This window comes from Mytilus californianus, unplaced genomic scaffold (genome assembly GCF_021869535.1).
Source record: "Mytilus californianus isolate M0D057914Y unplaced genomic scaffold, xbMytCali1.0.p SCAF_8, whole genome shotgun sequence".
NCBI classification, from domain to species: Eukaryota; Metazoa; Mollusca; class Bivalvia; order Mytilida; family Mytilidae; genus Mytilus; species Mytilus californianus.
In genome coordinates this window covers 44192826-44208570 of record NW_026262734.1, presented here as the reverse complement: position 1 = coordinate 44208570, position 15745 = coordinate 44192826, and the positions used below count along the sequence as shown (strand labels likewise).

General features: G+C 31.7%; 1 protein-coding gene across 1 annotated transcript; it reads right to left on the bottom strand.

Moving 5' to 3' along the window:
- Positions 1-1034: 1034 nt before the first annotated feature.
- On the bottom strand, positions 1035-15590 carry LOC127712372 (conditioned medium factor receptor 1-like). Its single transcript, XM_052218764.1, has 11 exons — positions 15421-15590; positions 14226-14301; positions 13301-13449; positions 12823-12959; positions 11544-11655; positions 9131-9290; positions 8289-8468; positions 7980-8069; positions 6590-6734; positions 5659-5774; positions 1035-2278 (listed from the first exon to the last, which is right to left on the bottom strand). Exons 1-11 carry the CDS (start codon positions 15547-15549, stop codon positions 2157-2159), a joined length of 1416 nt encoding a protein of 471 aa, XP_052074724.1. The 5' UTR covers positions 15550-15590; the 3' UTR covers positions 1035-2156.
- Between the last annotated feature and the right edge of the window lie 155 nt (positions 15591-15745).

Sequence of the window (15745 nt, the reverse complement as noted above, 5' to 3'; positions counted from 1 at the left end):
GTATAAAGTAATGGTTAATGAACAATTAAGACAATTAAAAAGCAGTGTAAGGGAGGTAATCCAAATACAACGTTTTGATTACCTCCCTTACACTGCTTTTAAATTATGTTTAATGAAATGCATATTTATAAAGGAAGACCAGTAAAAATATCTGCAAATGTTGCATCTTTTTTTTTTTACAAAAAAATCCATATGAAAGATTTGACACCATATTTTAAATTCTATTATAAAATAGATTAAGTTAGCACTATGGTAAATTTAAATGGGTAATTATGGTTGCAAACTGCATTGGAAATTTGAATTGAGATTATGACCATATCTTGAGGGAAAGAAAATTTTTGGGGAAAAAAAGGGGGGGGGGGTAAAAAGAAATTGTGGGGGGTCAATTTTTTCTCATTTCAGATTTCAGAAATGAAAATGAAAAATTCTTCATATATTATTTTTTTTTGGCAAAAAAAAAGTGTGTGTGTGTGTGTGTGTGGAGGGGGGGGGGGGGGGTTTTAATACGCAACAGCATAGTGTATTGCACAAAAGCAGTTATTCTGTGTCAGAAACCTTTTATGTGTCAAATATTTAATTACATGTGTACAATCAAAATTCAGACCTGTATCAAGTGCAAATATTGCGTCCATTTTTGCCCCAACTGTTCAGGGTTGGACCTCTGCGGTCGTATCCAGCTGCGCTCGGCGAAGCAATTTATTTCAAGATGCAATCCTTTTAAACTGCCATATACACTGTTTATGACACTAAATTAGCTAAAGTTTGAGAGGAGTATCTAGATCATTTTAGCATTCTATTTCTAGATTAACCTCTAGTACGTTCTCATGATGTTATTTCTAGTTTTTTTGTATTGTCTGATTGCTGTCTCCTTGATGTATTCTCCATATCTCTTTTCATTCCTATGCATAAGTTGAAACTATATTATAGTATTAAAAAAAATAGATTTAAAAAAAAAAAATTACATAGAAGAGAATTATTCATATTCACCAGACATATTAACATAAAATAGATTCAATTGTATTAACAAGACATAATAACATAAATAACAGAACTTTTAATGTTCACCAGACAAAATAATATAAAAATATATTTTCAATTTAAACGTATTGACCAAGCAACACACAAATTAAACATGGAATGCAAAAACCATGTTATTCTATAACATTTCTGATCGCATTGACCAATCAAAATAACATAAATAGGATGTACAATGTAAAAGTATTGACCAGGCAACATACAAATTATACATGAATTGCAAAAACAATGTAATTCTTTAACATCTCTGAATCACATCGACCAATCAAATAACATAAAATAGGATTTCCAATGTAAAAGTATTGACCAGGCAACATACAAATTATACATGAATTGCAAAAACAATACTATTCTATCACATTTCTGAATCATATCGACCAATACAATCAAATAACATAAAATAGGATTTACAATGTGAAAGTATTGACCAGGCAACATACAAATTATATAGATATAAGAAGATGTGGTATGAGTGCCAATGAGACAACTCTCCATCCAAGTCACAATTTGTAAAAGTAAACCATTATAGGTCAAAGTACGGCCTTCAACAAGGAGCCTTGGCTCACACCGAACAGCAAGCTATAAAGGGCGCCAAAAATGACTAGTGAAAAACCATTCAAACAGGAAAACCAATGGTCTAATCTATTTAAAAAACGAGAAACGAGAAACACTAATGAACCACATCAACAAACGACAACCACTGAACATCAGGTTCCTGACTTAGGACTTACATGGAATGCAAAAACAGTGTAATTCTTTAACATCTCTGAATCATATCGACCAATCAAATAACATAAAATAGGATTTACAATGTAAAAGTATTGACCAGGCAACATGAAATTCATACATGGAATGCAAAAACAATGTTATTCTATAACATCTCTGTAAAGAAACAAAATATCTCAACATTATTACAATTAAATTCAACAATGTTTTGTTCCTTTTAAGGCACGTAATAAATAAATAAAATGTATATAAAAATTAAAGTATACCAGTACTCTGAGTACTTTTCATTGGCAATAATGGACAAAAGGTTCATAACAATCTTAAACAATAAAAACTAAAAAAATGTTCATAATACTGATTGAAATTTTTCATCATATTGTTAATTGTTGTCCAAGTTATTCTGCTTTCTTCTGTTTGCCGTTAGATCCTTTGAGTCGCTGCAATATTAATCGAACCAATTCATATATAACTGTAAATGAGAATTCTGGTTTTAACATGTGAATCTTTGGAACTCGGCCTGAAAAATTAAATTATGTAATTGTTTCTTAAAATGATTTAATGAGACATATGGTAAAGATAAACATGTATAAGTACATAAGAATTTAGATGCTTACATAGAAATTCAGCTAAGAGAAATCATTAAATGGAATCAGTAATCAAAATTAAGAGAGAATTTATGTCAAATGGTGGTACATTGTAATTGCTGACATAAGGGTTTAGGGAAATGAGATATCCAGAAACGAAAATTCCTGAAATATCATAAAAACCTAAATTTAAGCCAAATATCAGTGTATTTAGAGCTGCTGTGAATTTCATGATGCATGCAAGTATGCTAGGACATGATGTCATGGTCAAAGGATTTTTTTTGTCTGGTAATCAAACTTTACCCAAAATTTTTCTCTTCCCATGAAACATTATCAACTTTCTGTTGTAACAAATGGATGAATAAATGGTTCAAAAGATATCCGAAAACCAAAAATTAAACAAAATTTCATTCTATAAATTGCTGCTTTGTTCTACTTTTCAACACATTGGCCACAATATCAAAAGGGGTCCTACCAAAGATTGGTAAAGATTTGATTTATGGCTTAAGAGACAGTATCTAGAAATTTCAGTCTGTCTATATATTTTAAGGTTAGACATGGTTCAAAAGATCAATTCAGAAACCAAATTTTATCTATCAGTTGCTGTTGTGACCTTGACTTTTTGACCATGTGATAACTGTTTTTAAATTCCTTCAGATGTTGATGGTAAAAGCAACAACAAAATAAAATGCTCCGCAGGGTGCAGCTTGATACGATCGCAGAGGTTGAACCCTGAACAGTTGGGGGAAGTATGGACACAACATTCAAGCTTGATACAGCTTTGGATTTGGATTGTGATTAAATATTTGACACAGCATAGGTTTCTAACACAGATTGAATGTGGTCTAAGAACTTAAAAATTTTAAATTGGACATTCACCTATTATGGTCCAATATCCAAAATCTAAATACATGGTTAGATTCAGCATATCAAGGAACCCCAAGAATTCAATTTTTGATGAAATCAAACAAAGTTTAATTTTGGACCCTTTTGACCTCAATGTGGACAAAGTTGATAACGGGGCCAAAAAATCAAAAATCTAAATACATGGTTAGATTCAGCATATCAAAGAACCCCATATATTCAATTTTTGTTGAAATCAAACAAAGTTTAATTTTGGACCCTGATTTGGACCAACTTGAAAACTGGGCCCATAATCAAAAATCTAAATACATGTTTAGATTCAGCATATCAAAGAACCCTAAGAATTCAATTTTTGTTAAAATCAAACTAAGTTTAATTTTGGACCCTTTGGACCTTAATGTAGACCAATTTGAAAACGGAACCAAAAATTAAGAATCTAAATACACGGTTAGATTCGGCATATCAAAGAACCCCAATAATTCAATTTTTGATGAAATCAAACAAAGTTTAATTTTGGACCCTTTTGACCTCAATGTGGACAAAGTTGATAACGGGGCCAAAAAATCAAAAATCTAAATACATGGTTAGATTCAGCATATCAAAGAACCCCATATATTCAATTTTTGTTGAAATCAAACAAAGTTTAATTTTGGACCCCGATTTGGACCAACTTGAAAACTGGGCCCATAATCAAAAATCTAAATACATGTTTAGATTCAGCATATCAAAGAACCCTAAGAATTCAATTTTTGTTAAAATCAAACTAAGTTTAATTTTGGACCCTTTGGACCTTAATGTAGACCAATTTGAAAACGGAACCAAAAGAATCTAAATACACAGTTAGATTCGGCATATCAAAGAACCCCAATAATTCAATTTTTGATGAAATCAAACAAAGTTTAATTTTGGACCCTTTGGACCTCAATGTGGACCAATTTAAAAACGGGGCCCAAAATCCAAAAACTAAATACACGGTTAGATTCAGCATATTAAAGAACCCCATGAAATCAAGAATAAAACCCCATTGAAATTGGTCAAGAAATAAGCAATTTATAGGAAGTATCTTCTTTTGCACAATCCTGTGCTATTAAATATTTCTTGCTATTGCGCAATACTGTACAATTGACAATTTCTTGCTATTGCGCAATATTGTGCTATTGGATATTTCTTGCTATTGCGCAATACTGTGCAATTGAAGATTTCTTGCTATTGCGCAATACTGTGCAATTGAAGATTTCTTGCTATTGTGCAATACTGTGCAATTGAAAATTTCTTGCTATTGCACAATACTTATTATATAATAATTTACACATCCTGTTTGGTGTGTATCTCCTACCATATCATTATTATTTGATTTTAAATATAAATCAGAAATAACCAACTTAAAATGGAAAATTTTAAAAGAAACAAAAAAGGAAAAAAAGAAAAAAAAGGAAAAAAAAATAAATCCCCCCCCAAAATTTTTTGAACCCCCATTATGATTCATTACCCCCAAACTCAATCCCAGCCTTCCCTTTGTGGTATGGTACCTTGCAGTACAATTTCAGAGAGATCCATACACTTGAACACAAGTTATTGTCTGGAAACTAGAAAAAAATGTGTTTTTTGGCCCCTTTTTGGCCCCAAATTCCTAAACGTTTAGGGCAATTACCCCCAAACTCAAACCCAGCTTTCCCTTTGTGATATGGAACCTTGTAGTACAATTTCAGAAAGATCCATACACTTACACACAAGTTATTGTCATGAAACTAGAAAAATGCTTGTTTTTTGCCCCTTTTTTGGCCCCTAATTCCTAAAATTTAGATTATTACCCCCAAAATCAATCCCAGCATTCCTTTAGTGATATGGAACCTTGTGGTACAATGTCAGAGAGATCCATACACTAACACACAAGTTATGTCTGGAAGTTACAAAAATGCTTATTTTTGGCCCCTTTTTGGCCCCTAATTCCTTTACTGTTATTACCATAACCCCCAAAATCAATCCCAACCTTCCTTTTGTGGTATTGAACCTTGTGGTAAAATTTCATAAAGATCCATTCACTTAAACTAAAGTTAGAGTGCGAAAACCAATGTGTCTTCAGACGACGCCGGAAGACGTCCGACGACGACGACATCGACGACGCCGGACGACGACGACGCCAACGTCATACCAATATACGACCACAAAAATTTTTTTGCGGTCGTATAAAAATACAACAACAACATCCAAATCAGCAAATACATTTTTTGTAAATAATGACTTGTCAATAATATGTACACATGTAAATTTAACTGATTTATTATATTGATATGTACACTTTCATTCAGTTGGAAATGCCAGAAAGATCAAAATTGTGAGAATTAAAAGTAATATTTGTTGAGATACTTTTCAGTGAAAATTTCAAATTTCAAAAATATAGAGAGAATTGTACCATTAGTTGGATATCATTGACTAAAGTAATAATTACCTGTCATTATATCAGCCCATTTGGCAACAAATTTATCTCCCTTTCTTTGCAGGGCAGCTGTAGATGCATCAAGGAGTATGGGGAATTTGTACATCATCTGACTGAATACCATAGACCTGAAGGGAAAAGTCACCTGTAAATCAGTGGTAGTCGTTTATTGCTGTATATCATATTTTTTTATTTTCATTTCATTGTTTTGTACAGGCTGTTGGTTTTCTCGTTTCTCGAATTGTAATAAATTTGTTCATGTCTGAGCCTTTTATAGCTTGCTATGCTGTACATGTTTTGCTCATTGTTGAAGGCCATACAGTGACCTATAGTTACTTACATTTACATCATTTGGTCTCTGGTGAATAGTTGTCTCATTGGCAATCATACAACAACTTATTTTTACATAAAAAAACTAATAAGAAGTTCCAGTATTGGACAGACAGAATACCCTAGATCTAAAGAAAAAACACATATTATAAGAAGTATGGGGAAATATGTACATTACGTAACAGAATACCACAGACATGTAAGGAAAGTTACATGATAAGATGTAACAATCAAAAGACAACATTGTTTGAGACAGCTGCAACATTCATTGTTTGTTAATTTACCAAATTTGTCTGAAATGACCAAATCGGAATGTTGAAATAACAAAGTAAGAGTGTTTACAATAGCAGATCACAGTTGTTTACATAATCTTCTCAAATTTTATGAGTCCTTTTTGAAATTTTAGAATGTTGCTTAAGTTGGAAAAAAACTTGCTGGATTTGATATAAAGCTATTAACTAAGTACCTTGAACAATTTGCGAAGCCTATATTTGTATGAAACAAAATTGAAGAAAATGACTAAAATAAAAAAAAAACATTTAAAGAAAATGATACATTTATACATTGTACTACAATTTGAACAGCACTAGGAGATGCTCAGAATAACTATTACCATTTAAAATCATCTCCAAATTGAGACATCCATCGCTGATGGAAAATCTTCATACATTCTGCATCATAATTCCCATGATTCAATGCTTCATCCAGAAAAATGGCTGCTATTTTACCTCCCTCCATGGCATGGTGTATTCCTTCACCTGTACAAAAAGTTATTCAATAAATACTACTCTAAAACTTTGTGAATCAGCCATCAAAAGCATTGTACTCATACATTAGTGAATGTTGTCGGTGTGTGTCAAAACATAGGTAATAGCTAATTGTTTCTGATTTTTTTTCTGAACTCAATGTTTTAATGTTAGATTAAAAGTTTACACTGAATTTGAAACAGCTATCTAAAGGTAATATAAAGTTTGCTTCTTTTTTGGGACATCAGACCAGGAAAGTGGAAAGATATCATGTTTACTGGGTTAACTGGAAGTGGCATGAACTAGTATAAACAGCAATCAGAAAGTAGACAAAAGTAGTTTTTACTTCCAGGTTTCATAACTTTTTAATTTTCATGGCTCATGTCACTTTTTTTTCTAGTAAATCACATTATCACATTTACTACACACATGATATGTACATGGAATCAAGTTTTCTTTGTTGCCTTTTACATTTTTTTACCCCTATGGAGCAGTCAATTATAAAACTGAAACTTTTATCCTCTTAAACTCCTTAAAATGTACACTAAATTTTGACTTCTTGCAACTTTACTTTTTGCAGGAGGCTGCTCTACTTCTAATAGAACACCTACTAATATGATTATAGGTCACTTAGTATCTTAAATGTTAACTCAGATGTATAACTTGAGGCCTTGGTGGCCGAGTGGTCAAAATAGTTCATCTACAGTGATCACTAACCGGAGGTTGTGAATTCGAACTCCACTTGTTGCAGATGTGTTTGACTCCTATCTTAATTGAACAGGATTGCCAGTTTTCCTGCCAACCGTTGTGGCTCTGTCAGGGTACTCCAGCTTCCTCCACCTATAAAAACTGGCTGAAAAGTGGCATAAAACACCAACAATCAATCAATCTGATGTTTGACTTAGTAAATGTATAAGTCAGTGGGGACAAATGTAAGTCAGAAGAACCTACTGATACTTTGTGACAGATGCTGCTTTACTATCAAAGTTAAGACTAATTCAGTGCATATTTGACATCAACACATGCCTTTGGAATATCCCTTGTCAGTAAGCCTCAACACAAAGTTTAAAAATAATTTCAGGTTCATGTCTGTCATATTTATTTTTCATAAATTGTTTTGTTATAAATTAGGGCGTTAGTTTTCTCAATTGAATTGTTTCATATTTTTCAAGTCAGGGTCTCTTATAGCCAACTATATGGTACCACATCTCCTTATTTTTATATCAGTAATTGCAATTGTATTTATTGGTATATTACCTGTCATCGGGTCTATCATTCCTGCAGCATCACCTACTACTAAAACATGGTCATCATATGTACGTTTTTCTCCACCTAGTCTTAAACTGGCTATAAAATATAGATTATGTGATTCAGTTTCTCTTTAAAACCTATAGATTTGCCAAAAATGCTATAAAAGATATATCTAAAGATGAAATTATTACAAAGCCTCCAAATACAAAACATATAAACATCTTACTGTTTTTTTACATACAAATTTGAAAGGCAACTTATTTTTAATATTTGTTTACATACACACCAATGAAAATATCAAGTAGTACAACTGACCTGTTTTCATTTTTTCCATTTTGAAGTTATCCCCAAGTGCCCTGCTAATGTTTGGGTCTTTTTTCATTAGCCAATTATGCCAATAGTCTATCTTTTCAGGAACTGCTTTAGGATTTCCAGGAATGACATATACACAGTAATTCAATATATCATTAGGATGTCTAAATAATGCTGAGTAACCTATAGAGACAAAAATATAAAGAAAAACAATTAAAAGGAGTAAAAGAATAGAGAATGGAAATGGAAAATGTTTCAAAGACACAACAACTCATCCAAACGAGCAGAAAACAACCCAAGGCCACCAATGGGTCTTCAAAGCAGCGAGAAAATCCTGCAACCAGAGGCGGGCATATCTTAATATCTCATAATAAGTTATGAAATAGAAACTTTAGAGTGGCATAATGGAAAAAAAAACAAATAATAATGAATATTAAATGAAAATAATTTAGATATTCTTTAGTCTGACAGAAAACCTTCCAAATATCAGATTTTATCCTGGTAAAATTTATAATGAGCAAAGCTCAACTATGAATGAAACTTATAGTAAGAGTAGCAAAGAAATCTGTTTAGCTTGCCATGTAGAAAATGTAATTTGATCAAATGTAAATTATCTAACAAAGGAAGGGTGACAGAAGGAAGAATATACAACAGATGAAAAGTGATGACAATAGGTCATATGGACATATGATAACCTATAGATCAGGTAAGCTACATTTTAGTTTTAAACTGCATGTATGAAACGTAAACATTTAAAATAGAATTAAGTGGAAACTCCCAAAAATACTAAATATTTTGGCCTATTAGGATTTTAAGGAAAGTTTCCTGAGGAGTCTGTGAATTACCTGGCAATAATTCTTTATTATAAAATACTACACCATCAGCATCAAATTTATGTGTACCACCTTCTACATATGTTCTGGAACATGTGCTATCTGGTGGGCGTGTCACTAAACCTAATTTTGTGGCAAGTCTTGAAGGGGCACCATCAGAACATACCAACACCTTCATAAAAGATAATAGAAGCATGGATTATTACAGCATAATTTTAAGTGACCTCATTTGTGACAAACAAAAATAAAATGCTCCGCAGGGCGCAGCTTGATACGACCGCAGAGGTCGAACCCTGAACAGTTAGGGCAAGTATGGACACAACATTCAAGCTTGATACAGCTCTGAATTTGGATTGTGATTAAATATTTGACACAGCATAGGTTACTGACACAGAATGAATGTGGTCTAAGAACTTAAAAATTTTAAACTGGACATTCACCTATTATGGTCCAATATCCAAAATCTAAATACATGGTTAGATTCAGCATATCAAAGAACCCCAAGAATTCAATTTTTGATGAAATCAAACAAAGTTTAATTTAGGACCCTTTTGACCTCAATGTGGACAAAGTTGATAACGGGGCCCAAAAATAAAAAATCTAAATACATGGTTAGATTCGGCATATCAAAGAACCCCATATATTCAATTTTTGTTGAAATCAAACAAAGTTTAATTTTGGACCCCGATTTGGACCAACTTGAAAACTGGGTCCATAATCAAAAATCTAAATACATGTTTAGATTCAGCATATCAAAGAACCCTAAGAATTCAAATTTTGTTAAAATCAAACTAAGTTTAATTTTGGACCCTTTGGACCTTAATGTAGACCAATTTGAAAACGGAACCAAAAATTAAGAATCTAAATACACGGTTAGATTTGGCATATCAAAGAACCCCAATAATTCAATTTTTGATGAAATCAAACAAAGTTTAATTTTGGACCCTTTGGACCTCAATGTGGACCAATTTAAAAACGGGGCCCCAATTCCGAAAACTTAATACACGGTTAGATTCAGCATATTAAAGAACCCCAAGAATTCAAGAATAAAACCCCATTGAAATTGGTCAAGAATTAAACAATTTATACAAAGTATCTTCTTTTGCACAATACTGAATAATATTATATATAAAATAATTTCAGAGAGATCCATACACTTGAACACAAGTTATTGTCCTGAAACTAGAAAAATGCTTGTTTTTTTCTCCTTTTTGGCCCCTAATTCCTAAAATTTTGAGGCAATTACCCCCAAAATCAATCCCAGCCTTCCCTTTGTGGTATGGTACCTTGCAGTACAATTTCAGAGAGATCCATACACTTGAACACAAGTAATTGTCTGGAAACTAGAAAAATGCTATTTTTTGCCCCTTTTTGGTCCCTTATTCCTAAACGTTTTGGGCAATTACCCCCAAACTCAATTCCAGCTTTCCCTTTGTGATATGGAACCTTGTAGTTCAATTTCAGAAAGATCCATACACTTACACACAAGTTATTATCATGAAACTAGAAAAATGCTTGTTTTTTGCCCCTTTTTTGGCCCCTAATTCCTAAAATTTTGAGGCAATTACCCCCAAAATCAATCCCAGCATTCCCTTTGTGATATGGAACCTTGTGGTACAATGTCAGAGATATCCATACACTAACACACAAGTTATGTCTGGAAGTTACAAAAATGCTTATTTTTGGCCCCTTTTTGGCCCCTAATTCCTTAACTGTTGGTACCATAACCCCCAAAATCAATCCCAACCTTCCTTTTGTGGTATTGAACCTTATGGTAAAATTTCACGGAGATCCATTCACTTAAACTAAAGTTTGAGTGCGAAAACCAATGTGTCTTCGGACGACGCCGGACGACGACGACGACGCCAACGTCATACCAATATACGACCAAAAAATTTTTCATTTTTGCGGTTGTATAAAAACCAATAAAAACAGTTTAAATTTTTATGAAAATTTTTGGTACTGAAAGGTGTTTGATAAAGGCAGGTTTCACTGTATTTTAAAATCCAAAGCTTGTATTCTTAATATACATTTTAAATACAAGTACAGTAAATTCAGAAATTAGTGCAAGGTTTTTATTACTGCAGTTAATGCAACTTGGTGAGTATTGCAATTATAAGATCTCACATTTTGATTTCTGATTCATATATCTATATGCAGATTTTCCTGAAATCGCAATAATTTATCTCACATCTTTGTCCATTCTTCAAAAAATCACATAAATAAATAATTTTCTTAACAACTTAGTGTTTTTGGATGAAATATATGTATAATTTAGAGCTGAGATGTTTGAGAGCTTGACATATTGTTTAAATACTTGTCTATTTTTAATGACCACTAGATGTCATGGTTTTTTTTGTGTCTCTGGTTTGCTTTATCATTCATGTTTACCCCATGCCTGCTTCTATTCATAACATTTAGTTACCCTGGAGGTTAATGTGTCTGTTGTACCGTATTTGTATACAGTCCATAGTCCAGTATCTTCGTCAAATTTAGTTTCTGTCACTGGCCAGTTCTCTTTTAAATCTGCCCCCATCCTTAAAAATACATTTTTTTTCTATTTGGAAAAGTATAAAATTTGAAATATCAAAGAATATAATTTAAAATATTTTAATGTAGGGTGTTGAATATCTAAAAACTTTTTAATACAATTTTTTTGTAGTGTATATATTTCATGCAATAAGCAAACATGATTATAATGTTATATGATTAATGCTAAAATTTGAGATCTAATTATGCGATTTCAAAAAAAGAAAATCACTAGAGTGGGGTGCTCATTTTTGCCATAATTTTCCATGTTTTCTGCAGTTTATGTTCAGACCTTTAAGTTTTTGAAGTATACTGATATTTCTATATGAAGATAACATCAAAAGCAAAATATTCTTAGTTTGAAAACGTGTTTCTCTGAAAAAATTCATCTGAAAAGTTAGATTAAAGGCTGTTTGAAATTTCCTGATGTTTTGTCATAGGTGGACACATATTCGCTGTTTTTACACATCTATTTAAAACCAAATAACTGCAGCTTTAAACAATATTTATCAAATCAATTTCATTATAGATGAATAGCAGAGTGTAAAGAACTGAAATTTAGGGCAATCAGTCAAAGAATTACTAAGAAATACTTCTTTGAAATCTTTTTTTTCATTCAGGAAATTGGACGAAAATCGTTGTCCGTTTTTCGGTCCTTTGCGGTAAGTGCAGAAATTTTTTCTAAGTTTAAAAAAAAAACATATTTGTTATAAAAATATAATTTACCGGCATATTTCTTCCATTTCAGCAATCCTTTGAAGTTTCTACACCTCAAAATCATAAAACGGCAAATATGTGCGCCCCACTCTACTGAAATTAGGCATGCTTGTTATTATTATTGTTAACCTTGTACTGTTGCATATTTTGCATTAATAAAAACATCGCAATAATTTCTAAATTTACAGTATCTACTATATCATTATGTAAGCAACTTAAAAACTAAGAATTTTGCTGTGGGAAAAAAAATCTTTCAGTTCAAAAAATTTAAAATCTAATCTAAATTTTCAGATTTATATCTGTGTATATGTGTGTGTACTATATAAATAAACAGTTTGCACGATTATGTTTCCAAAAAAGAGATGTAACATTAAACAATATATTATAAATTGTATAAATGCAATGACTGCTTATTTTTCAATTTGAAACATAGTACATGCTTTTTAAAACATCTGTACCTTTTTGCTGCCATGGCAATACTCTCATCTAATAAGATTCTTTTACAAGCAATGGCTGCTGGTATTTCTCCAAATTTTGTTTTTCTTCCTCCAATATAGCTTAATCCTCCAGGACTACATAAACCCCCACCCTCTACCTGAGAAGAAAAACATAATAAATTTTGATTAATAAGACATGCTAGAAACAATTGAAAATCACAAATTCATTTAAGTACAATAAAGAGTTGGGGTGATTTAGAGCAGGAGCAGGATCTGCTTACCCTTCTGAAGTTATATTTACCGCCTCTCTTAGAGAGCTTGACATACTGTATAGACAATTGTTTGTTGTTGAAGACTGTATGTTGACCTCCAGATGTTTTTGTGTCCCTGGGTTGGTTTGTGACTGATGTTTACCCCTTTTATACATAATAAAAAAGCCAACTGTGTAAATATTGTGACTGGTTCCTTGCTACCTATAATTATACTGGTGAATACATACAACATGTGCCTTGTTCTCTTTGATCAAATGTTGATAAACTCCCATCTCTATCAATATTTCTATAGCAGTTCTACACACAACATCTCCACAGTATTTATCTCTAGGAAATTTCTTTTTCTCCAGTAACAGCACTTTCCATCCTTTCTGTGCTTTAATAAAAAATAAATGGAGAATGTGTCCCCATGGACACAGATGATGCCCCTGCTTGCATACAACATTATAAAGGGACATAACTCAAGAACGATAAAAGTGACACTACCCAAATTTGTACTTGATCTGAGTTTTAAGGTGATAAGTATTGTGTATAGGTTTCATTATGTTTGGTTGGGGCAAATTTAAGTTAGAGAACGGAAACTAAAAATTTTGCAATTTTTTCGATTTATAAAGGGGCATAACTCGATAATGATTAAAGTGACCCAACCAAAATTCAAACTTGATCTTTATTTTGTGGTAATAAGCATTGTGTATATGTTTCATAAAATTTGGTTGAGGCAAACTTAAGTTAGAGAACAGAAACTAAAAATTTTGCAATTTTTCCATTTATAAAGGAGCATAACTTTAGAACGGTTAAAGTGATGCCACCAAAATTCAAACTTGATCTGTGTTTTGTGGAAATTAGCATTGTGTATAAGTTTCATAACATTTGGTTGAGGCAAACTCAAGTTAGAGAACGGAAACCAATTTTGGGACGTACAGACGGACAAGGGTTAAACTTAATGCCCCCTCCGCTACAGCGGGGGCATAAAAATAGTACTTTAAAGTGTTTTCAATACATCTATTTCTTTTTCCTTAAAAGAAAATAAGGCACTAGGTAATTCAGTGTCCATTTTCATTGAACTAGTACACATTTTTGTTTAGTGGCCAGGCAAACATTTAATTATTTAAAAGTACAGCATTGTCTAAATTGATCCAATTATTAACTTACCCAGAAAATAAGCACATGTTGACCCTGCTGGTCCTGCTCCCACTATAGCTACATCATAGTGTTCCTTTTCTTCATTCTAGAAAACATAAAGAGATGAGTATCTGAATCTGTGATTAAATTAAGAATTGAAGTTATTTATACTGCTAGTTTGTACCCTAAAACAATTACCTTTGTTCCTTATATAATTGCTATTTCAAATTATTTTAAACATGTATAAAATAACTTGAAATTTTACAGAATAAGCAATATTTTTAAAGACCATGAAGATGCCACTCTTGATGACGTAACACTTTTTTGCTTAATTCTCATCAGAAAATTTCTATTGGACTCTACAATTTAGAAATTTGATCTTCATAATCATGCATATGCAAAACCATAGTGCATATGGTCCTTGTGATATTTATTTTGGAATGTGTCATCTCTTATAGTTCTTGATATTCTGGCAAAAAAAACATTTTGCACCCCCTCATGTAGGTGAATTTTTATTCGTCAGTAAAGGGGGTTAAAAAGAATATAACCAAACATCAATCCTACTACTATAAGGCAAAAAAAAAACAAAGTATCTGCCAGTAAACATGCTGATAAAACTAAGGGTTAGACAGTAGGTTTAACTGGCAAATGATTAAAATTTTTCAAAACAATTTTAACTAGTTCAATCATAGGAAACATGACTAAAAAGCTATCAATTTAGAAATGTCAAAAGAATTCTAAATTAAATTTAAACCACACAGATGTTATTCAATAAATATTCATAATTTAATTTGTATCCAAGCTTATATTTCTTTTTACTTTTTTTTCTTTTGTTCACAATAGGTCAGAGATCGTAATTACTGTGCATTAACCCTTTGATTTGTGTTATCTTTAATATAGTCCCTAGTGTTGAGTGCAGTTCTATCTATAAAAAAAAGTATAGGGCCTACACCTCATCAAGTTTAAATATTAATAATGTTTGAATTAGCAAGTTTAAATGAATATAAGATGACATCTTACAAAGTAAACATTTATATAAATATTAAACTTCATTTATAAAACCCTTGCGGATTTTTTTTAATTTACATATATTGATATTAAAAAATGTAATGCACTACACATTAGTATATGTTTAACATGTTTAATGTTTAAAACAAAAAGTGTTTTTTTAGAAAAAAAATAGCTGAAAATTGTCTCCCCTTCTGAGCCTTTTTCTTTTTTTTACCTTGTTTTTATCATTAGAAAACCTGATGGGGAAATCTTCAACTGATTTTCTGTTAGAATTTTTGGTTATGTAGATGTAAACAGCTGCAAATATTGCTGACATCAAACAGATCGTCTCAAATAATGTCATCTTTATCTGATGCTGTTTCTAAATCTGACCTCTGACCTATAGTGAACTTTGAGCAGCTGATTATAATTCCATAAATATAGTAAGGAAAAATACAACATTTTCAGTTTATTGATACTTATTTTTTTAATAAATAATGTAATGTTTTTATTTAAGAAATTCTGTGTAACTCGAATAGTTCCAGCATCCGGAAATTCTT

Excerpts from the sequence above, each read along its gene's own strand:
- LOC127712372 (XM_052218764.1), bottom strand. The coding sequence starts at position 15,549 with ATGACATTATTTGAGACGATCTGTTTGATGTCAGCAATATTTGCAGCT. Across the intron at positions 11,656-12,822 it reads ATTGCCATGGCAGCAAAAAG|GATGGGGGCAGATTTAAAAG; the intron begins GTACAGATGTTT and ends TGTATTTTTAAG. Across the intron at positions 5,775-6,589 it reads TTTGGAGATGATTTTAAATG|GTCTATGGTATTCAGTCAGA; the intron begins GTAATAGTTATT and ends TTTTCCCTTCAG.